Source organism: Panthera leo, chromosome C2 (assembly GCF_018350215.1).
Source record: "Panthera leo isolate Ple1 chromosome C2, P.leo_Ple1_pat1.1, whole genome shotgun sequence".
Classification (NCBI taxonomy): Eukaryota; Metazoa; Chordata; class Mammalia; order Carnivora; family Felidae; genus Panthera; species Panthera leo.
In genome coordinates this window covers 59,410,856-59,435,568 of record NC_056687.1, presented here as the reverse complement: position 1 = coordinate 59,435,568, position 24,713 = coordinate 59,410,856, and the positions used below count along the sequence as shown (strand labels likewise).

Sequence of the window (24,713 nt, the reverse complement as noted above, 5' to 3'; positions counted from 1 at the left end):
TTTAGTGCTTCCTGTATGAGAGGCACTGTAGAGATACTGTCGGGTAAAGTGGAGGCAGATATAAACACTATGCACAAGGAGCTCATAGTCTCCGATTTAAACCATACAGTACAGAAAGAAGGGCATTCTCAATTAATGGCTTAATCAATGGTAAAGAAACAGCTGGAAGGACTATAGTTACAGAATCCCTACCACTTAAGTTGATTTGTAAGACTTACACATACATGCCACATGAGCCCATATAATTATTTCTCCATAATAACGGTATAATGAGAAAATGCTTTTACCTAAACAAACTGGTATTTTTAGGTAGTTTTAAAAATAGTTACCTGGTCTTAACTTTTCATATACCCTCAAATCTTTTTCCACCTCAGATCAAAGAACTGATTGTCACCTTTGATGCAGAGCTTCGTCTTCTGAGGCACCAGAAACTGAAACTAGATATTCAGATGAAATTATCTGACCTTCACCATGTCACATTATTTCAAGAAATGCTTCTCCTCAAGAATTTTGAAAAACAGGAGAACATACTTCAAGAGCGTGTTAATTCATTAGACAAAGAAGAACAGGATATGCAAGTATGAACAGACAGGAGAGTGCTGGCTGGCTGTATCCTTTAGTTATGGAGGGGATTTGATTCTTCTTTTCCTTCTTCATCTTCTCAGCTTAATTCCCTCCATTGTTCTAATCCTCCTCTCTTGTCTTTTCTCCCTCCAAATGTTTGTGAATTGTAACCTTACATTGTAATATACCTTGTTCTCTGAGCCTGGTTTATCAGAAATACTCTATCACTTGTTCTGTTTTTGTTCATTTAGTGGAAAATAAATGAAACTCTTAAAGAGATGGAAGAGAAAAAGAATGAAATCACCAAGCTCCAGGACCAAGAAAAAGCACTCTATGCTGGTTTCCAAGCAGCTCTTGGAGAAAACAATAAATTTACTAATTTTCTCATGAAAGTCCTGAAGAAGAGGATTAAGCGGGTGAAGAAAAAGGAGGTTGAAGGAGATGCCGGTTTGAATTTCTTTCTAACATATGATCTTATCTTTTTTCTCGTTAGCATGAAATGGAGAAGTAGCTAAGGACATATTTCTCACCTTTTATTCACTACAACATAGACAGAGGTGCTCTGAGGTTGAAGAAGAGATTATAAACCTATAGGTCTCTAACCATCTGGAGTTAACTTGTGTGTGTGTATCTGGTCCAAGGCAGCTTTAGGGTAGTTTCATTTAACAAGCACATCTTCTCATTTCCCAATTGATTGTCATCTTTGATAAAATATCTCTTCATGTCTTTTGCCCATGTTTGAATAGGATTTTTGCTTTTGTATTCTTGAGGTTTAGGAGTTCTTTGTTATGGTCTGGATACTAGTCCTGTGTCAGATGCTTTGCAGATATTTTTTTCCAGTCTGCAGCTTGTTCTTTTCATTCCCTCAACAGGGTCTTTGACAGAACAAAAGTTTTATTTTTTGTTGAGGTCCAATTTATCAATTTTTCTTTTTTTTTGGATCTTGTTTTGGTGTCAAAGTCTAGGAATTCATGGCCTAGCCCTGGGTCCCAAGGATTCTCTCCTATTTCTAAAATTTTTATAGTTTTACATTAAAGTCTGTGATCCATTTGGGCTTAATTTTTATATAAGGCGTGAGACTTAGGCCAAGGTCTTTTTTTGCCTACTGTGAATGTCCAATTGCTCTAGCACCATTTGTTGGAAAAGCTTTCTCCCATTGAATTGATTTTGATCTTTGTCAAAAATCACTTGGGTGTATTTGTGTGGATCTATTTCTGCGTGTTTGGCTCTGTTGATCAATTTGTCTCCTCTTCACCAATACTACAGTCTTAATTACAGAGGCCATTGAGTTCTGAAGTCAGGTAGACTAATTCCTTCCATTTTATTCATCTTCTTCAATATTATTTTAGCTATTCTACTTCCCGTAACTTCCCATATGTTAGAATATTTTTTTATATCTACAAAAAATCTTGGTGGAATTTTGACAGCAATTGTATTAAACCTTTATATCAGTTTGGAGAGAACCTGCATCCTTACTACATTGAATCATCCAGTGAATGAGCACAGTGTGTATTTAGAGCTTTGATTTCTCTCATCAGCATTGCATCATTTTCAACATAAAATTCAGGTTCATGTTCTGTTAGATTTATACCTAAGTATTTCCTTTTTTAAAAGTGATTTTAAGTGCTATTTAATTTTTTTAGCAGTAGAAATATTTTATTAAAATCTCATACAAAATCCTAGAAAGTGAAATAAGTGGCATACTAATAATACACATTAGTACAATTTTATAATGCTGTTTTATTTTTATTTATTTATTTATTTATTTTTATTTAATTTTTTTTTAATTTTTTTTTTAATGTTTTATTTATTTTTGAGACAGAGAGAGACAGAGCACGAACAGGGGAGGGTCAGCGAGAGGGAGACACAGAATCTGAAACAGGCTCCAGGCTCTGAGCTGTCAGCACAGAGCCCGATGCGGGGCTTGAACTCACGGACCGCGAGATCATGACCTGAGCCGAAGTCGGCCGCTTAACCGACTGAGCCACCCAGGCGCCCCTATTTATTTATTTTTAACATTTATTTATTTTTGAGACAGAGAGAGACAGAACATGAACGGGGGAGGGTCAGAGACAGAGGGAGACACAGAATCTGAAACAGGCTCCAGGCTCTGAGCAGTCAGCACAGAGCCCGACGTGGGGCTCGAAATCACGGACCCTGAGATCATGACATGAGCCGGCTGGACGCTTAACGACTGAGCCACCCAGGCGCCCCAATGCTGTTTTATTTTTAATCTTGGTGTCACATGTTCACACTGGCATATAGAAATACAGTTGCTTTGTAGATATTGATCACCTAACTTGTGACATCACTTAGTCTAGGAGTTTTTGATAGATTCCTTGGGATTTTCTATGTAGACAATAATTTCATCTGCAAATATGTTCAGTTTTATTTCTTTCTTTCTGATCTTTATGCCCATTTTCTTTTATTGTCTCATTGCACTGATTAGAACATCCAGTATTATATTGAAATAGAGTGCCAAGAGCTGACATCCTTGCCTTATTCCTAATCTGAGGCGGACAACATTCAATCTTTCACCATTAAGTATGCTACCTGTAGGTATTTCATAGATACTCTATCAAGTTGAGGAAGTTCCCCTCTGTTCCTAGTTTTCATTATGAATGAGTGTTGATTTTTTTCAGATGTTTTACTGCATTGGTTGATGATTATGTGATTTTTTTTTCTTTAGCCTGTGAATATGGTGGGTTATACTGGCTGATTACTGATTATTGAATCAGACTTACACCCTTGAAATATCCTCTCCCTATGTTACATAATTCTTTTTATATATTGTTGAATTCTATTTGCTAATATTTTATTTAAAAATGTTGTGTCTAGGGGCGCCTGGCTAGCTCAGGCAATAGAGCATGCAACTCTTGCTCTTGGAGTTGTGATGTAAGCCCCACGTTGGGTGTGGAACTTACTTAAAACACACACACACACACACACACACACACACACACACACGCACAGCAAAAATACCTAAACCCCCCAAAAACAAAAAGAAATTTTATGTCTAAATATTCCTGTGGATCATTGGTCTGTAGCTTGCTTTGTTTCTCCTTTTTGTACTGTCTTTGTCTGGTTTTAGTATCAGGATAATATTAGCTTCAAAATATGAATCAGGAGGTCTTCTCTTTGATTTTCTAGAAGATAATGTGTATGGTGTTAATCATGTAAATGTTTGGCAGTGTTCTCCAGAGAAACTATTTGGGCCTATAGATTTCTTTAGGGTAGTTTTAAAATTACAGAGTCGATGTTTTTAATAGTTCTAGAACTTTTCAAATGTGGTAATTTGTATTTTTGTATGTATGAAAGTGGTCTGTCTCATCCAAGTTGCCAAATTTATGTGTGTAGGGATGTTCGTTGTATTTCTGTTATCTTTTTTAATGTCTGCAAGGTCATTAGTAATGTCTGTAGTAATATCACCTGTTGCATTCTTGATATTGGTAGCTTTTTTTCTTATTTCCCTATTTTTTTAGACTTGCTAGAGGTTTCTCAATTTTATTGATCTTTTTGAGAACAAACCAGCTCTTTGCTGAAGTGATTTTTTTTTCTATTTTTCTGCTTTCAATTTTATTGATTTCTGCTCTTATCTTTACTATTACCTTCCTTCTGCTTGCTTTGGATTTATTCTGCACTTCTGTTTTTTAGGTTTCAAAGTGTGAATTATTGATTTAAGACTTTTTCTCTTTTCTAATTTAGTGCTATAATTTCCCTCAACACTGCTTTAGCTGTTTTCCACACATTTTGGTAAGTTTTTTTTTCATTTTCATTCATGTTAATGCAGTTTTAAAATTTGCATTGATCTTTCCTCTAGGTCCCATGGATTATATAGAAGTATGTTGTTTGGGTCCAAGTGTTTTGAGATTTTCCTGTTATCTTTCTGTTTGTGATTCCTAGTTTGATTCCATTGTGGTCAGAGAACACATTATGCATGATTTCAGTTCTTTTATAGTTGTTGAAGTTTGTTTAATGGTCTAACATATGGTCTGTCTTGGTGTGGGTACTTGAAAAGAATGTATATTCTGCTGTTTTGGGTTAAGTCTTCTATTACTGTCAATTAGATCCTATTGGTTAATGATGCTATTAACCAACTTCTGTAGTCTGATTTTCTGTAGAGTTCTAATCAAATGCTGAGAGAGGCGGTGTTGAAGTCTCCAAATATAATCATGGATTTATCTATTTCTCTTTTCATTTCTGTCAGTTTTTGCTTCATATTTTGTAGCGCTGTTATTTTTATGCATACACATTTAGGATTGCTATGTCTTCTTGGTAGATGGACACTTTTATCATTATATAAGGTCTTTCTCTGTCTAGAGTAATTTTTTTTTGCTCTGAAGTCTACTTTATCTCATGTTAATATAGCCACTCTTGCTTGGCTTTGGTTAATATTTGCATGATATATCTTTTCTTTTACTTTCAATTTGACTATATTATTAGAAGTGAATTTCCAGCAGATAGCATATAGTTAACGTTTTTCACCCACTCTTTGTCTTTTAATTGGTATACTTAAACCATTTACATTTGATGTGTTAGGGCTTAAGTCTGTCGTTTAATTTTTTTTTTTTTTTTTTATTCTCTCTGTTTTCTATCTTCTACATTTTCCTGTCCTCCTATGGGCTACTTGAACATTTTTTAGAATTCCATTTTAATTTTCTCTAGTGTTTTGAGTGTATCTCATTGTGCAACATCTTTAGTGATTGATTTATAAATTGCATTATATATACATAATTTATCCCAGACCACCAGTGTCATCATTTTACCAGTTTAAGTCATGTATAGAATCCTCATCTGCCTTTAAATCCCCCAAACGGAGGAGGGAAGCCTATTATATTTACCTATAGTTTTGCTTATCATATTTATTCTTCCTTGATGTTCCAAGTTCCTTTAAAAAAAAGAATTTTCCTTCTGTTTAGAGAATTTCCTTTATCTGCTCTTTTGGGGTAGGTATACTAGTGGCAATTTTTTCCCCCCTTAATCTGAAAGTGTCTTGATTTCCTCTATTTCAGAAAGACATTTTCCCTGGGTATAGGATTTTAGGTTTACTTTTTTTTTCTTTCTGCATTTGAAAAATATTGTGCTACTTCCTTCTGGCCTCCATGGTTTCTGATGAGAAATCCCCTGATATTCAAATTGTTCATCACTTATAGGTGAAGAATCACTTTTCCCTCACTGCCTTCAAGATTTTTTGTCTTTAGTTTCCAGAAGATTGGCCATGAGGTGCCTTGGAGTAGATTCTTTGGGTTCATACTGATGGGGCTTCACTCCTTTTATCTGTAGGCTTATGTTTTGCCAAATTTGAGAAGTTTCTAGTCATTGTTTCTTCAAGTGCTTTTGAGAACCCCCTCTTTCTTTACTCCTTTTGGGACTCATGGCATGACTGTTTGACACTTCGTTATAGTCCCATAGGTCCCTGAGGCTCTGAGGCTTGGGATTTGTTTTTTTTGTTGTTGTTTTGTTGTTGTTGTTGTTGTTGTTGTTGTTTTACTCTTCTTTCTGTTTTTCAAACTGGCTAATTTCCATTGTTCTCTCTTCAGGTTTACAGATGCTTTTCTGTGTCTCCCTCCATTCTGCTGTTGAGCCCATTCACTAAGTTTCTGTTCTTGTTATTGTATTTTCAGTTCTAAAATTTCCATTTAATTCTTCTTTGTATCATTTATTTCCTGATACTTTTTATTTCTTTGAACAGGCTTTGTATTTTTTTATTTGCTTAAAGTGTGTTCATTATTGGTCATTGAAGAATTTCATTATGGCTATTTTAAATATTTTGTCAATTAATTCTAACATTTCTGTCGTCTTAATGTTGACATTTATCCATTGTCTTTTCCCATTCAGATGGAGATCTTCCTGGTTCTTGGTATGATTAGTAACTTTCAATTGAAACCTGGAAACTTTCATATTATATTAGGAGACTTTGTATCTTACTTAATTCCTCTGTTTTATTTGGCTTTCTCTAACACTGCTCTGACAGAGAAAGGGTATGTGTATATTCCTTATTGCCAGGTGGAGGTACTCAGCCTTCACTGTGACTCAAGGGAAGGAGGATCTCTTTGTTCTGGAGTTCTGATTCTCCATGTAGTCTCTACTGACAACATAGTGGGGATGGCCTTGGTACCTGTGGGCAATTGTGAAAGTCCTGACTCTCAACTAGGGTTCTTCTTCCTCCTCCTCCTCCTCCTTCTCCTCCTCCTCTTCTTCTTCTTCTTCTTCTTCTTCTTCTTCTTCTTCTTCTTCTTCTACTACTACTTCTACTTCTTCTTCTTCTGCTGCTTCTGCTTCTTCTGCTTCTCCTTCCTCTTCTTATTCTTCCCCTCCTTCTCCTTCCTCTTCTTCCTCCTCCCCCTCCTCTCCTCCTCCTCCTCCATTAGGTTTCTTCTAATGTGGCCTGTGTGGGAGGAGGAAGTGAGTCTTATTGTTGCCAGGTGAAAGTAGAAATACAGGGTGCCCGTGTGGTCTCCACAGACATCTTGGTGGGGGTTGAAAGCATGGCTGGTTACCAGCCAGCAGGAACAAATATCCCGGTTCCCTGCTTGGTCTTCTCTGATACCATCCTGGGTGGTGGGAATGTGGGGTACCTGACTGCAGCCTTGCAAGGGTGAATGTCTAGTTTCCCCACTTCACCTTCACTTATGGGGGTGGGAGTGGGACCACAATTTTTTTTTCCTGTGGTGTTTATTTAGAGTATTATCTAAAAAATTTGTCTTGTTAGGCTTCCTCTTTCTTGGCTGTTTGGCTAGAGAGAGCAGGCTCTTGTTGGGCCTTTTTATAGCTGTATCTACTGGTATTTCCAGGCCACTAATTTATTCATTTCTAAGTCTGAAATATAAGAGGAAAAGAAGACCCAAAAAATTCACCACAGTGTTGTTTCTCAGGTCCTGAGGTTCATATTTAGTCTGCCTTCTTTCCATTTTTCAGAATCTTCTGTTTATTTTGCATATAATGTCCAAGTTTTAGCTGTATTTTGCAGGAGGAATAGGAAAAAAATAGACCTAATTCATCTTCCTCAAAATTGAAATCTATGAAAAGAATTTTAGTCTAATTTTAAACTCTGCTGATTTATTTCATAAAATGATACAGACCACCTAAAATAATTTTAAGGAGATAATAAATTCAAGAAATCTTCTAGAGAGTATGAGGTGCATGTCTTATTTCTAACTTGATGTTCCATAAAATAGAAATTGCCAATTGGTGATCTATAGCTCATAAATCGCCTCAAAGTGTTTAAAAAGAAAACAGCATAGAGTGGGAATCTACAATCGCTTATCTAAAACTCTTGGGGGCAGATGAGCTTTAGTATTTATATTTTTTTATATTTTATAAAAACTTTGTATATGGCACTGTTAAAGAAAAAATGATTCATGGCACTTGTTAAAGAACAATAAAGCAGACTTTATTCAGGGTCACTACTACAAGGGGATTTTATTTTATTTTTAAAATTTATTTTTGAGAGAGAGCATAAGTGGGGGGAGACAGAGAAGGGACAGAGGATTAGAAGTGGGCTCTGTGCTGATAGCAGTGAGACCAATGTGGGCGTGAACCCACAAACCATGAGCTCATGACCTGAGCCAGAGTTGAATGCTCAAACCACTGAGCCACCCAGGTGCCCCCAGTGGGATTTTATAATAGGGGAGAGAGATCAGCACAGCTTTGAATATAACAAGGACAAGTGGAGAGTTATAGCCAAGGAACAGGTTGGGAGTCAGTGGGTGGAAAATTACTAAGAGGTAGGGTAATTCTTTGCAAGACTGACCTAACAGGATTCTTACTGAAGCCTGGCCAGAGTAAAAAGATAGTGAAAGTAAGGAATAAGGAGGAATCTGATCAAATATCAAGAGTGTGGGGATTTTACTAAATTGATGCTGCAGGATTCTTGCTAAAACTGGACAAATGGGTCAATAGCCAAACCTATGGTCCACTACTTGTCAGAGAGAGGACTCAGAGGAACCTGACTCAAGTTTGGTCAAAGAAGAGAGTCTTTGTCAACTAACACCCCCAACAGGGGTTAGTGCAGGATCTCTAAAATCAAACACCTTAATATTTTTGCAGCAAGACAAATATTCACACTAAGTAGGTTAAATAAAGATTATAAATAGCATTATTTCAGGGAAGTTATGAAAATATTCTTTTCAAGGCACTCTGATTTAGTAATTGTGGACCTATAAAACCAAGGGTGTGTTAGGTGCGTCACAGCATAAGCAGTTTGGCAGCTTGGTCTCAACCCTCTTTGACTCAATGCATTGAAATTAATTGCACAACACTCTGCAGGCATTTGAGCTTATGGTCTCTGCATCCTCAACCATTTATTTATTTTTTGTGTGTTTTTAATTGGTTATTTTATTTTGTAGAATTTTATTTATTTAAAAATAATTTTTGGGGCACCTGGGGGGCTCAGTCGGTTAAGCGTCCGACTTCGGCTCAGGTCATGATCTCACGGTCCGTGAGTCCCAGCCCCGCGTCGGGCTCTGTGCTGACAGCTCAGAGCCTGGAGCCTGCTTCACATTCTGTGTCTCCCTCTCTCTCTGCCCCTTTCCTGCTCATGCTGTGTCTCTCTCTGTCTCAAAAATAAATAAAGATTAAAAAAAATTTTTTTTAAATAAAAATAATTTTTGATTGAAGTATACTTGACAAACAATATTACATTAGTTTCAAGTGTACAACATAGTGACTCTATGTTATACTCTGCTTGCCACAAGTGTAGCTACCATCTGTCACCAGACAACACTAGTACAGTACCACTGACAATATTCCCAATGCTGTACCTTTCGTCTCATGACTTATCATCCATAACTGGAAAGCCTATACTTTCTACTCCCATTCACCCATCCCTCTGGCAACCATCAGTTTGTTTTCTCTATTTATGGCTCTGCTCCTGCTTTTTTTTTCTTAGTTCATTTGTTTTTGTTTTTTAAATTCCATTTATAAGTGAAATCACATGGTATTTCTCTTTCTCTGACTTACTTCACTTAGCATTATGCCTTCTAGTTCCATCCATGTTGTTGCAAGTAGCAAGAGCTCACCTCTCTTTTATGGCTGAGTAATATTCCATTGTGTATATATGTGTGTATTGATGGACACTTGGGTTGCTTCCATATCTTGGTTATTGTAAATAATGCTGCAATAAATGTAAGGGTGCATATATCTTTTTGAACTAGTGTTTTCATTTCCTTTTTTTTTTTTTTTTTTAATTTTTTTTTCAACGTTTTTTATTTATTTTTGGGACAGAGAGAGACAGAGCATGAACGGGGGAGGGGCAGAGAGAGAGGGAGACACAGAATCGGAAACAGGCTCCAGGCTCCGAGCCATCAGCCCAGAGCCTGACGCGGGGCTCAAACTCACAGACCGCGAGATCGTGACCTGGCTGAAGTCGGACGCTTAACCGACTGCGCCACCCAGGCGCCCCTCATTTCCTTTGAGTAAATACCCAATAGTGGAATTACTGGATCATATGGTAGCTCTATTTTTAATTTTTTGAGGAGTCTCCATACTGTTTTCCACAGTGGCTGCACCAATTTGCATTCCCACCAACAGTGCAAGAGGGTTCCTTTTCCCCTGCATCCTCACCAACACTTGGTATTTCTTGTCTTTTTGATTCTAGCCATTCTGACCAGTGTAAGGTGATACCTCATTGTGGTTTTGATTTGCATTTCCCTGAAATATGAGTGATGTTGAGCATCTTTTCATGTGTGTCTGTTGGCCATCTGTATGTCTTCTTTGGAAAAATACCTATTCAGGTTCTCTACCTGTTTCTTAATCAAATTATTTGGTTTTTTTTTTTTTTTTTTTTTTTTTTTTTGGTGTCATAGAAGTTCCTTATATATTTTGGATGTTAACTCATTGTTTATATCATTTGCAATATCTTTTCCCATTCACCGTGTTATCTTTTTGTTTTGTTGATGGTTTTCTTCACTGTGCAAAAGATTTTTATTTTGGTGTAGTTCCAATAGTTTATTTTTGCTTTTGTTTCTCTTGCTTTAGGAGGAATATCTAGAAAGATGGGGGTTTTTTGCCAGTGTCAAAGAAATTACCTCCTATATTTTCTTCTAGTAGTTTTATAGTTTTAGGTCTCACATTTAGGTCTCTAATCCATTTTAAGTTCATTTTTGTGTATGGTATAAGAAAGTGCCCCCCCCGCCCCCCCCCCAAAGAAAGTGCTCTAGTTTCATTCTTTTGCATATATCTGTCCAGTTTTCCCAGCACCATTTGTTGAACAGACTGTTTTCCCCATTGTCTGTTCTTCTCTCCTTGGTCACAGATTGATCATATAAACGTGGGTTATTTCTGGGCTCTGTATTTTGTTCTCTTGATCTAGGTGTCTATTTTTCTGCCAGTGCCATGCTGTTTTGATTATTATAACTTAGTAGCATATCTTGAAACCTGGGATTGTGATACCTCCGGTTTTGTGCTTTTAAGATTGTTTTGGCTATCCAAGGTCTTTTGTGATTCCATACAAATTTTGGGATTATTCATTCTAATTCTGTGAAAAATGCTATTGGTGTTTTGATAGGCATTGCACTGAATCTGTAGATTGCTTTGGATAGGATTGTCTTTAACCATTTTAAACTCTTCCAAACATATTGACTAAGTGCCTGATTTCTCTGTTATTTTCCTAATGTCCAACTCATTGGAAAAAATACTTTTTTTTAAAATCTGGGATTTAGCTTAACACAGGAACTTCTCTGCTTATTAACAATGCCTTCCTCTCAATTTAGATGAAGAAGAAGATAGTGATGAATCAAGTGAAGAAGAATCCAGCCTAGAGAGTGATGAAGATGAGTCTGGATCTGATGATGAGGTTTTTGATGATTCTATTTGCCCAACAAGTAAGTTGGAAAAAGCCATGTGTTCTCTGTGAAATGTGGAGATGGATTGACCATACCAAGGGGGTCCTTTTTTGGTTTCTCAGTTGTCTCATAATAAAATTTAAGGCAAGACTGGTTTAAGTTGTATGAAGTATAGTCAATGATTATTTATTTATTTTTTTGGCTCTCTGGATGATTTATTTTCTTTTCCCTTAGGCAGCCATTAATTAATGACAAATAATTTGCAGGTAATTTATAGTTTATTCACAAATTATGCATCAATTTTCATTTTATAGAGAAATGATCGATTGTACTGTGTGTGTATATTTTTAATGAAGCTTTCCCATTTTGACAAACCCATTCAAATTTTCTTTTTTTACTTTTATTTTTAATTTAGTTTATTTTTAACTTATCAATATATCATGATCATTATTTTTTAAGCCTATTTTTGTTTTTTTAAGTGTGAAATTTATTGTCAAATTGATTTTCATACAACACCCAGTGCTCATCCCAACAGGTGCCCATTCAAATTTTCATATTTAAAATCTGCTTTGTATAAGGGTACTTTGTACCAGTTTTGTGGAGACACTTAGCAGTTTATATTCACTGTTTTCCCTGGTAAAAGCAGTCTGAAGCAGCTAGACCAATATTCTTACAGTCTCAATAGATGAATAGTCCAGTGCAGGAAAAACAGTTTCTTTTTGGTCTGAAATTTATCTTCCTAGCCATTTTATATAAATTTTAAAGTTTCATTTCAAATAAAGTTTAAATCTTGTTTTAATGTTGTAAACAAGAGACTTCCTAAAATCACATGCATGAGTGAAATAGAGTTCAAAAGATTAAATACAACTTCTTTTACAGCAGGATTAAACGGTCTGAAAAAAGTCTCACAGCTCATCTATTAGTGGTGGAACTAGGGTCAGAACTAAGGTTTCTAAATTCTATTGTAATACTCTTATTTTCACATTCTTTATCTATTGCTTGGTGTATAAATGTGGCTGTGATGTGATATAGTGGAAATTAATAGAGAGATAATGTGAATCCCACCGTGTCACATATCAGTTACATGACCTCTCTGAGACTTAGGGTCCTCACCTATAAAGTAGGAACAACAGTTTCTACCTTGCAGGGGTCTACGAGCTTTGAGTGAGATAATGTGCATAAAGGGCTTAACAGAAAGCCTGGCTCATAGTACTGCTCAGAATGTCAATACTGTATCATAATTGCTATCATGATTACTTATACTATTAATAATTTCCACCTGGAACAATGGAGCCCTAAGTGTAGTCATTATTAATTCTTTATTTTTAAGTTTATTTATTTGGGGGGGGGGGGCACAGAAAGAGAGAGAGAGAGAGAGAGAGAGAGAGAATTCCAAGCAGGCTCTACACTAACACCATGGATCCCAAAGTGGGGCCCAATCTCATGGACCATGAGATCATGACCTGAGCCAAAAACAAGAGTCAGATGCTTAATCGACAGAGCCACCCAGGCATCCTGGTCATTATTAATTCTGAAGCTCCAAAGTCTACACTTCTAAACTTACCACATTCTGTAGCAATGGGGCTTCTTTTTAATTTTGACTGTCTTTTCAGATTGTGATGTGGGTCTTTTTGAACTGGCCCTTCAACTTCGAGAGAAAAGGCTGGACATTGAGGAGTCCTTAGTTGAAGAAAAGAAAATTATCGATAACCTCAAAAAGGAATATGATACACTATCCAAAAAAGTATGGTTGTGTGCCTACTTGTTTATCCTTTCCCAACATGCTGTTTTTGTCCTTCCAGCTGCAGTACTGCCATGTCATAGCAATGACCTAAGTTAGGACTTCTCTCCAGAGAAGAAACATTTTAAGTATTACATTTTAAGTGTTTCCTCTTCAAGTGTATTTGTGGTGGCAGCTGTTGCTCTTTTGAAGACTGGATTCCTTTATCTAAATCACTGACCTCTAAACTTTTTTTAATGTTTATTTATTTTGAGAGAGAGAGAGTGCATGTGCACATGTGTGCCTATGAGTAGGAGAGGGGCAGAGAGACAGAGGGAGAGAGAGAATCTCAAGCAGGCTCCATGGTGTCTAGGGGTTTAAGCCCACAAACCATGAGATCATGACCTGAGCTAAAAGCAAGTCAGATGCTTAACCAATGGAGCCCCCCAGGCATTCCTAAACTTTTGTTTACTACATACTTCTATATGTAAAGAAAATTGTGGAGCATGTATCCCCACAATAAATGTACATTTATTTACAAATTATATTCATGAATTACTGTACTAATATATTTTGTACATTAGATAACATTCACAAACACAGAAATGAAAAAGAATAAGATAAAAATAAATGGGAATGGAAACTGGTCTTTCTGTACCCTATTACATCACTTTGTTGACCCTCTGGGGTGCGTGCATCCCATGTTGGAGACCATGCAGCTAAACTGGTATAATTATGTTGAGGGATGTCTGCCTTATTTGCTCATTTTCCCTCTTAGATACTCTTTTCTAGAGACACATCGCTTAAATCATATTCACAAATATTTTTAATAGATTGTTTCTCTTCTTGCAAATAGGAAATAATTTGGAGGATTTTCAAGTTTTTTAAATGAAGAACATGCTTTATGAATGCTTTAGTTAGTAGTTTTGTTGCTTTAAATGGGCTTTTTTCCTTTCATATATTGAGGTCATTATGGCCAAAAGAGATTCCCACCATTTTGACAAAGACATTCCATACCAAGTGCTGCTTTTCATGCAGTAAATAAAGGGAGATGAGGATAGGCCTTCTGAATTTGTATTCACAACACCTTTACAACCTTGGGGATATAGGAATGATTGAAAAAGTGGTGTGTATCATGACTTAGCAGAAAGAAAATAACATACATTTCTGGGCTGCAAACTGGGATCATTCATTTAATCACAGCCCAGGTCCTACTCATCTCCCAAGATGTCCTCCTTTATCACCTGAGGTATGTGTTTGCTGGTTCTTGCCCACATTTCACACATGGGGCTTTCCACAGGTAAAAATTGTGGCAACTAATCTGAATGCAGCAGAGGAGGCCCTGGAAGCTTACCAACGAGAGAAGCAGCAGCGTCTGAATGAACTGCTCGTTGTGGTTCCCCTCAAGCTCCACCAGGTGATGGGTCTGGAGTGGATGCCCCACCCCATCTGAGCAGAAAAGCCACCACACCCAGGGTTTTCCAGGAAAGATTCACAGATCACTAGTGGGAAGAAGTGCAGTCCTTTGCCAAGAATTCTGTCTGAATAATGACACCCTAACTTTTCTTATCCATTCTCAGATTGTTATGAAAGAGTAATAGCCAAACACAGGTATTTCCCTATGGCCCATTATCACTTCAAAAGTCCAATTAATTGTTTCAGTCTGATGAAATGAGCAGCCTATGACTCAATTTTTTTTTAATTTATCTTTTTAGTTTATTTATTTTTCTAGTAACCTCAAACCCAATGTGAGGCTTGAACTCACGACCCCAAGGTCAAGAGTTACATGCTCTTCCGAGCCAGCCAGGTGCTCTGAATAGCCAGCCTATGACTTAAGAAAGAAACGTCTTAGAAGTTGAAATCTTGGATCTTGTGTACAGGTCACTTTTCACACCATCTTTAAGTAGACAAGAACTAATGGTGCAAGAATTATCTTAACAGCTGCTTGTTAATGAGGAAGGGCAAGACAAAAGAAAAACGTCCTTTTTCTTTTTTCCCTCTTTGCCCATTTCCACACTCTATTTGAATTACAACTTACATTTAAATGCAAAGATACATATCAGAGAAAAGGCCTATCAGGTCTTTTGTCAGGTAAAGAGGGAAAGCTGTATTTTAGAAGGGAAGCCTTATATCAGCCTCACATACATTTTGTGTAACCTGACCCAAACTAGATTAGCCATATAAAGCAATTTGTCTAATATCCCCACCCTGAAATGCTTGTTCCTTGGTTATGCAGTAGACATTAGGCATAGTCTGTGGGAAGATTTGCTGTCTCTAAAGGGACATAATGTGGCTTACCATCTGAAGGCAACTTCCTGCTTTCCTTTACTCAGTAGTGGGAATGATAGAAGTCCAAAGGCAATGACCTAAAACAAGGGACAGAGAAGGAAGTGCTTTCTGTGATCTTACATTTAATTCGGTCTTTGTTTTTGTTTGTTTGATAGATAGAGCATATAGTGTTTGGAGAAATACCTAATGATCTTTCTGGAACCTTGGTCTTTTCTAACCATTCCTTGGGACGACTGCAAGAGCGAATCAGACAGCTTCATGAGGAAAATTCCAAGCAGCAAAAACTCAACAAAGAATTCCGGGAGAGGCGTAAACAGCTTATCCGAGAAAAGAGAGAGATGGCAAAAACTATAAGCAGTGAGTAACTAAGCCCATGGTTTATCTAGCACTATCTATTGATAAGAGAAGGAACTATTAAGTGACCATCTCCAACTCTGAAAACAGTAATAATCACAGAATCATAACCACTGAGAGCAAGGAAACACCTTCTCATCTTCCTAGCTGCCATCTCTCCTCCTATCGCTGAAGCGTCCCCCTCTTGTTTTAAAAGAATGAGTCTTTTATCATAGAAACTATTTCTCTTAAGTTTAAAAGGTTTTTTGCATGATGAAATATAGAGTAACATGGTAACTGTGTGCTAACAACCAAGCTTAAGAAATTAAAACACGGAAGGGACAACTTAATCCCCTTCTCTTTCTGATACTATCTGCTATCCCCTTCCCCAGGGTCAACTGGCAGGTAAGTACACATGCATATCTATGTATCCACACATAATATATGGAATCTTGTGCATGTTTATAACTGTACTATATTGTTCATATCATTTTTCAGTTCACTTTATTAAACCAATTTTTGAGAGGTATCCATATTGCTATAGATAATTTATTCACTTTAACTGCTGCTACCATATTCCATTATAGGACTTGGAAAGAATTTATTTCTTCAATCTTCTGTCGATGGATATTTGGGGTATATATATTTTTTGTGATTACGGAGTTAAACTTTCTTGTACACCTCTCCCTGCCCATGTGAGAAGGTGAATCCCCAGGACCGGGGTCTCTGGTTTGTAGGGGGATTATGCATTTTCAGCTCTCCTATATATTGCCAAGTTGCCCTCTAGGGTGGTTGTACCATTTTATCTCACTCCTGCCTCTCTCCTCTTCCCCAGCACTGTGTGAGAATTGTCTAGACTCTTCTCAGGAACATTTGATGCTGTCAAGTGTTAATATTTTTTTGCCAGCCTTGTGGATGTTAAATTGTGTTTCACTGTGGTTTTTATTCATGTTTCCTGGATTCTGGTGAGGTTGAACATCTTTGCATACATTTATTGCCATTTATTTGTGTTTCCTTTTCTGTAAATTGTCTGTTATATACTTCGCCTATTTTTTACTTCTATTTCTTGTTTTCTTATTGATTTTGGGGAGTTCTTTCTGTATTCTGTCTTTGTCCATTAAGTGCATTTCAAATTTCTTCTAGTTTGTGAGTTGATTTTTTTACTTTGTTTAGTGTATCTTTTTTGGGATATAGACATTTAAAATCTTGATATAGTTAATGTTATCAAAGTTTTTTTTTTTTTTTGCATTGTGTCTATGTGTAGGTCTTAAGAAATCCTTTCCTGTTTTGTGATCATATTTTGTCTACGGTTTCCTCTATTACTAGTGTTCTTCATATTTGCATTTTTAATCTATCTGGAGTTAAGGTGGTTACTATAAGATGTACAGTATAAAGAGTACTATCCTTTAAAAAATACTTTTTGTCGTATTTGATATATGGAACATGAGTGTAAGTTGTGAATTTTCCAACTTTAAAAATAACAATATTGCCAATACTTTACTACTTTAATGCCACAGAACTGTACAGTTGAAAATGATTAAAATGATACGTTTTTCTGTTGTGTATTTTACCACATTGGAACTATATTTATATTTTTTAATTTGAAAAAGAAAAAATGGGAAGACTATGGTGGTCAACTGGTCAACCAATCCAAGTTGCTTGGATTTGTAGAGGCCAGTTTCCAATGAGTGTTGATGGTTCTGCCTTCATGGGTGGCTGGATTATAAAATTAAAAAAAATACACATTAAGACTCCAGGTTTAAATAACACTTATTTGAGACACAGAGTTTTCTTAGGTGTAGGCCTTCTCATGTACTTCACATTCCTCTGGCTTCTGTAGCTCATGAATATTGTTTATATTTGAAAGTGCTATTCATCAAACCAAGGAATAAGCTAGTATAAAAACAAGGAAAGAAGCTTGTTTCCCTTTGGGTAACTCTCAGTTTGGGAAAATGTGTGAAGATGAAATGAGGTATTCAAATTTTCAGAATGTGAATGGAAATAAAAGGGAATAATCTGTGTGATATAAGGTTTTTCAGCAACTTTCAGTTCTTCTCTCACCCATCCCCCGGCCCATTTTCTGCAAAGCAAGTTGTGAGTCTGGTTAAAGACTGATCTGAATCTGAAAGTAGAACTAGGAATGGGTTCCTTTTCTGTAAGCCAGCAAGCAAAGGCTTAACAGTGATGAGAAACACCACAGTTGGCTTGTTGTTGCCTTCTTTCCCCCCCAGACCCAATGGGCAAGAAGAGGGGAGTCTAGAACATGGTGATGGGAAGAGGTAAGTTCATTCACTCCATTCCAAGGATGACACAGCTCTAAGCCATGGGGAATGCATGTGGTAAATATTCCAGACAGTTTTATGTCTCTAGTGAACACTAGCTGGCCTGAGTAGGAGAAAGGCATAGGCTGGTTCCACAGAGAGAATGGCAAGGACCAGAGTCCGTGTCCTAGTACATGAGGCTGTCCTGAGAAAGGGCATTAGCTGAAGGGAGTCAAAGTTCTTACTGAGAGGCTAAGCAGGCAGCCACAGGCTAGCACACATGTGCAAATGTTCTAACCTTAATTTTTGTATCAATGATTATCATGACCACATTACACAAGTCACTGGGAACCCTACTCACATAGAAGTGAATAACCCCTCCCTGGATAGGGCACAATGGCAGCCGTGGTTACACCATCATATTCAGTCATAACAATGATACCAGAATACAAACTTCTGCACTGTAGCAGAATTGTATCATCTCATTATACTTTCGAGCCTTCAGATTTAGGGGACAGTCTGGTGACTGAGAAAGTCTTGTTACAAGATTTTATTTTCTGGGGGAGCTCAGACCCCACAAATGGAATTTTCTCCAGATGTTCCAGTGTTCTCATGTTGAGAAAAGGCAGTAAACAAAAGTAAAATATATTGCATGTTAGATGGAAATCATTGCTAAGAAGAGAAATTAAGAAGGAATTGAAAGGAGAGTGCTCAGGTGAGTAGGGGCCAGGAACTGCTCCCTGGAAACATGGCTTACCTGGTAAGGTGTGGTTTTCCCTGGTTAGAGGATGAAGACCTGCTCTTGGTTACCACTTCAGGACTGAGTGTATTGGAAATGAGCCTTTTACCCATCTCACAACTTGCTTTCAGAAAATGGGCTGGGGAGAGGGATCCATGTGGTTATTTGGGAAGAGCATTTCAGTCAGTGGGAACTGAGAAGGAGTGAGCCTGGAATGTTTGAGAAGCAAACAGGAGGCCAGTGTGTCTGCAGTTAATGAGGAGAGAAGTATAGGGCAGGTGGTGGGGAGAGATCACAGGGGCAGGACAGACCTTGTAAGGCCTCATGAACCACTGCAGTGACTTTAATTTTTACTTGGAGTAGGATGGAACTTTTCCTCTAAGTGCCTGCTCTGTTCCTAACACTAGATGCTATAGAGATCAGTAATTAAAAAAAAAAATCTGAAGCATCTCTAGTCTAGTTGGGGCCCATTAACAGTCTGCGGAGGGACACCTCATAGCATGTAAGCCAGCGGGGAAAGCTGAGTCTGCTTTACACAGGATTTTCAAGTAGGTGAAAACACAGGAATGGGCATTGTAGGTGAGCAAAGGAGCAGGTAAAGAGTCACAGGAAAAATCAACTGGTAACATAAAATCCTTTACCATCCTCTTGCAAAAGTTGTTCTATAGAATGTTGTTGTTACTGGTATTGTTCATTTAATAACCATGAAACTACTGAACAACCTAAGACAGTGATGTCTTCTTTTAGAAATGGAAGAAACAGTCCGTCGGCTAATGATCAGCAAGTTTGGCCGTGTGATAGACCTAGAAGCCCTTCAGACACTTTCTGTGAATACAACGCTTGAAGAGCTAAAGATCAAAAAACTTCGAAAGGAGCTATCAAATGCAAAGGAAATGAAGATGTGGGAGGTAACGGATGGGAGGACAGGTGACCCAACTTGGTCGAACTTGGGTTGAGGCAAGAAATGCTGTCAGTGGTTCCCGTGAAACATCTGTGCAGCCAGAGATGATTCTGTGAGCCCCACTTGGCTCCCCCATGATATTAAGCCTGTCTTGCATCCTTACCATTCATTTAGTTTAAGGGACTTGCCTATCTTGTGCTAGTGAAAACACCAGCACTGGGTTTTGGGGTCTTAAGTACATGGACATACGATGACAAAATGGCGTGGATGATTACAAAGATGCCACTTTGAGGTCTACATTAATGTATACATATATTTTCTGGCAGTGTTAGAGATGGAACTGCTCTGCTCTGAGGGTCCCAATTATATTATTCCCTATTGCTTTTGCATGCTCTTAGTATCTGGAAATTAGAAAACATCTCTAAGTAATAAATTCTATAACCAGGTATGGACTATTTAGCTGGTAGGATCTTAGAAGATGTTAATGCCTACATTGTTGCCTGAGCTATGAGATGAGGCAGTGCCCCAGTTATAGCCAGATTCAAACACAGGAGCTTTTATAAAAATTTGCAAGTCCCCAGATCACTGTGACTTCTCCAGTTTCCAGTTTTACCTCATCCATAGACAGGGTAGGAGAAGAGGTTCCTAGTGCTATCTTGTCTCATCTTTGCTATCCAAGATTCACCACAATGCTTTGAAGAAGCAAATTACTGGAGCGTTCATGTCAATGGGACTGGTTCCTTTCAGGGGAATGCTGGAGATAATAGGGGCAATCTAAAATAATTTTTTGAAGCAGTAAGAGAACAAAGAAAGCCATTAGGAGACCTATGGCCATTCAAGCTGGCTACCTTGAGGATCATGGGCCAAGACTGGGAAAAGAACAGTATATGAGAGCTTGCTGTTTCAATTAATGTTCTTCCTTTTAAATAATGAATAGCAGCATTCAGTATGCACACTCATTTCATTCTTCAACAATAAAGCGGTATCTATCTTATTTTTACCTACTTTGATCCTTGAGCATACCTACATTCTGCTTTTCTCTAATCAAACCACAGACAAAGCAGTTGGCCCAGGTTGCATCTTAATATTGATTTCTGATTAAATTTTTCCATATGCATGTTTGTTGAATGGTTTTGACCAAATCTGGACATGCATTTTTCTAATTCATCTCTTATTCACTTAATCCATTTTGCATCTTCCTGCCCTGGCAGGAAAAGATTGCTCAAGTACGATGGGAGCTGATGATGAAGACAAAGGAACACACCAAAAAGCTTCATCAGATGAATGATTTATGTACCGAAAAGAAGAAACTTGATTCTCGATTGAATACACTACAGAACCAGCAGGTATGTTACTTCTTTTCAGACCCTTTATCAGAGTTGGGGAAACTCTATAAAGGTAACTATTCACAAGAATATCAAGTACTGGCATTTAAACAAATTTTGATCTCAAGACCATGTCCAGCCCACCTGGGTCCCGGAGGACATGAAGTTGCTGGTACCTACTATATAAGTGAGTCTGAGGGACTGGCTTTATTGTATGCCATTTGGGTGCCGTGAATTTACATATGTATTAACCTATGGGGTTTGCCTTGGCCCTGGTGAGATGAGATTTAGGTACAAATGACACCAATATAATCCCTAAATTTGGTGTTAAATACCCATTTCCAATATTTATTTCATTTGATTTAAAGTGGGTATCTTTAATTGTAGGATCTCACATTACTTTATTAAAACACTTGTTACTTTGTATGGCTTTCACCTTGTTCTTACATAATTCTTATTCAGCCTGACATAATACATAATATATGGTAGATAACTCTTATTTAATACAGGTTCACCTGATTCAAGGTTCACCTAGGTGAGGTACCCTCTAGCAACCTAACACATACATGACATATTTTGATTTTTTAAATGCTTTTTATTTTTTAAAGTTTTTTATTCATTTTGAGGCGGGGAGGGGCAGAGAGAGAAAGAGAGAATCCCAAGCAGGCTCTGCACTGTCAGCATGGAGCCTGATGTGGGGCTGGAACTCACCAATCACGAGATCATGACCTGAGCTGAAACCAAGAGTCAGACACTTAACTGACTGAGCCACCCAGGTGACCCATAGGACATATTTTAATATATATGTCATATTCTTATAATAGTATCTGCAAAAATGCCCATTGTTTCTCTTGGTTTTCTTTGTTTTGTTTTCTTTAAGCATACTGGAAATTGTTTAAGCCAAGGGCTCTCCAAGTGTGTTCCCCTGAAGAACAGTGTCAACATCACCTGGGGAATTTGCTACAATTGCAGATTCTTGGGCCCCATCTGCAGATCTACTGAATCAGCAGCATTGGGGGAGGTGCCCAGCCAACTACATTAACAAGCCTTCTAGATGATTCTGATGCAGGCTAGAGTTTAAGAATCACTGGTCCAAGCACAAATCTAGAAGAAAGAATGAGTAAGAGGACTTGGGAGGCTAATAATTGGAGATTCAGTATGAGAGGATGACTGGAATCTGAGTATCAAGGGCCATTTAGCCACACAAGACTTTTTGAGTGAAGAACAAGATAGTGTTCCAGAAGGTTAATGCCTAAACAAGACCTTCACAGAATAAGCAGTCATAAACATTTTGTTGACTTTATGTGCTTTGATAAGTCTAGACATGTTGGACAGAAAAGAGTTTGAAGAGTTTGAGTAGAAGATTGGTTGAATGGGAAAGGAAATTAATAGTATATGTCTCTTTACATAGCATATACATATCTTTATATACATATTTTTACACATAGGTATACATACAGCAATAAAGTAATACATTGTACATGTAAATGTACATTCTCTTTACATAAGCTGTCTCATACTACTACTCTCAAAATATTACTTTCCTAAGCTCAGAGTAGTTAAGTAACTAGCTCAGAGCTAATGCATGGTGCTTAATTTCTTGGTTTGCTTTTTTGTTTTTGCATGGTGCTTAGTTTTTAAACCAAGGACTGTCCACCTCCAAAGTTGACTCCATTGCTATCATTCTTCCAACAATCTAGGCATGAATTGGGATATATAGATGGCAAGAACAAAAAAGTGTCAGAGGACATTTCAAAGTAAGAATAGCCATACTTTGAGTGGATACGGTGAGAAAAATGAGGGAATGTTAAGGTGACTTCAAAGTGACTATGTGGGGTAACACCAGGAGTGATGACAGCATGAGCTGGTGCATAAGTTTAGCTACAAGTGGCCCAAAGCCCTCATGGAGAGTAGCTGAAAATAGGGGCTCTTTTCCTCACTTAACAAGAAGTTTGGAGAAGACATCTGAGGGTTTTAGGCTTAGTGGATCTGTAACACCAGGGCCAATACCTCTGATTCTTTGTGATTCTTTGAAGTTTCCTTCAAAGTCACATGATGGCTGCCTCAGCTCAAAGCTTCACGTCCGAATGCAAATGTCAGCCTTTCAGGTCCCTTTCACTAAGAAAGCGTTTTCTGCTTATATCCATGTGGCCACCCCTAGATGGAAGAGAAACTGGGGAACGCATATTTAGCTTTTATAGCCCATAGAGTGAAGGTGGGCAGGGGAGAAGAGGCAGAAGGTATTGGGTAACAGTAACCCCCACTTAGCTATGAAGTGAGTCCGTAGAGGTAATGGACAAAGCATGGGCTTTTGGCTTCCGGTAACCCAGTTCTCACCCTGCTTCAAATCCTTAGGAATATAGTGACAAGGCCCAGTTTAATGAATCTCTTGGTCTAGTGTCCATATCTGTGAACTGGAATAACAGCTTGTTCAGAGTTGTGAGGGGTACATGAGATAGCACATGGAAAGCACTGGGCACAGAGTGGACACTAGAGAATTGCTATCTTCCTCCCTTTAATGTGCCTTCAAAGTCTATTGAGCCCATACTTCTATAACAAACTCTGGGACGAGTGGTGGGTAGTGAGATTGAGGCCCGCCGGCCTTCTCTCTTACAGGCACAGGATCTTGCAAGACAGGCATCAAACAGGCATTTAGGTCGAACTATATGAAACCGCTACTTTTTGAATCCTAAAAAAGGAGTCTCAAATAGAAGTTTCAGAAGGTTCAATGTCATAGTCACAATGATATATGAAGGATGTTCTGAAAGAACATAGAACAAGAAGTCTTTATCTAGTCCACAGGATAAAGGCCTCCCTAAAAGTGATGTCTGAAGCATGAGCAGGAGTTGGCTGGACAAGGGGAGGAGTCAGATGAGGAAATAGAGATTTCCTTTTTGGAAAACAAAATATAGGCTGTATAAAAAAAGGAAGTGCCTTGTCTTTCATGGTTGCAGTGCTGAGCCCTCCTCAGTAGGAATGATGGATAGCTAGCTTAATGGGACTTGCATTTTAACAGTTACTCATTAGGCCAAAGAAACACATTTCTAATGGTGGAATTTCAGTGGAGGACTTGAAGGCCCCTTAAATTAAGGAGCAATGGTGTTTAAATGGATGGTAGGGTCTGCACTACTAACATTAGGATGGGGAATTTTTCACACTCCAAATGATGCTTAAAGCAGGGAGGTGTTTTCTTTCAACAGGGCAATGCCTTCCAGGGCCCTCGGAAAGCAGACATTGTGGCAAGAAAGAAGGTCACTGAACTTATCCAAGTCCAGGCAGAAAGGATCTTGGCCTTAAAGGAAGAGATCGCTCTTTTGCGTAAGAAAGGTGGTTTTATCCTCCCACCCATTCAGCCTCCACAAGAGAAGGAGATGAAGCCCATGGGCCTTTGAGTTTGCTTTTTTCTCCAATACATCCCAGATTTCTGACATACAACTTACCAGAGAAGTTCCTTGCTGCCTGCAGCAATCCTATTATTTTAAAGTCTTATCTAAAAGTCTAAGACCAGAGCCAGTTATATAGTATGAATAATTTTTCTCCAATTTGGTTAGCTTAGCACAGATGACCGCAGCCAACATCTTATTTCCCATGGAACTGAACCATTTTAGATCTGTTTGGAAACTACTGGATTGAATATGGAGTCTCAGAGAAGGCTGTATCTCAGCATCTGCGATATATCCTGTTTTGGGAAATTTGTTTGGTTATCTGAATTTTTAGCCATCAGCAAGGAAAAACTAGCAATTTGTGAGAAAATCTGTGTTTTTCAATCCTTGGAAAATAAACTCTGATGTTAAGTA

General features: G+C 37.9%; 1 protein-coding gene across 4 annotated transcripts in view; it reads left to right on the top strand.

The window, feature by feature from the left end:
* CFAP44 (cilia and flagella associated protein 44) overlaps positions 1-24,713 on the top strand; it is a 151,116-nt gene extending 126,403 nt beyond the window's left edge. For 2 of the 4 annotated variants that reach the window (XM_042954859.1, XM_042954860.1), the window contains exons 27-35: positions 375-578; positions 816-1,011; positions 11,277-11,387; positions 12,962-13,092; positions 14,369-14,485; positions 15,513-15,714; positions 19,438-19,598; positions 20,803-20,937; positions 24,117-24,713. In XM_042954859.1, coding sequence (XP_042810793.1) covers positions 375-578; positions 816-1,011; positions 11,277-11,387; positions 12,962-13,092; positions 14,369-14,485; positions 15,513-15,714; positions 19,438-19,598; positions 20,803-20,937; positions 24,117-24,308 — 1,449 coding nt within the window. In that variant the 3' untranslated portion in view covers positions 24,309-24,713. Of the gene's footprint in view, positions 1-374; positions 579-815; positions 1,012-11,276; positions 11,388-12,961; positions 13,093-14,368; positions 14,486-15,512; positions 15,715-19,437; positions 19,599-20,802; positions 20,938-24,116 lie in introns of those variants that run through there. The other 2 variants (XR_006207062.1, XM_042954861.1) reach the window with 2 other exon arrangements.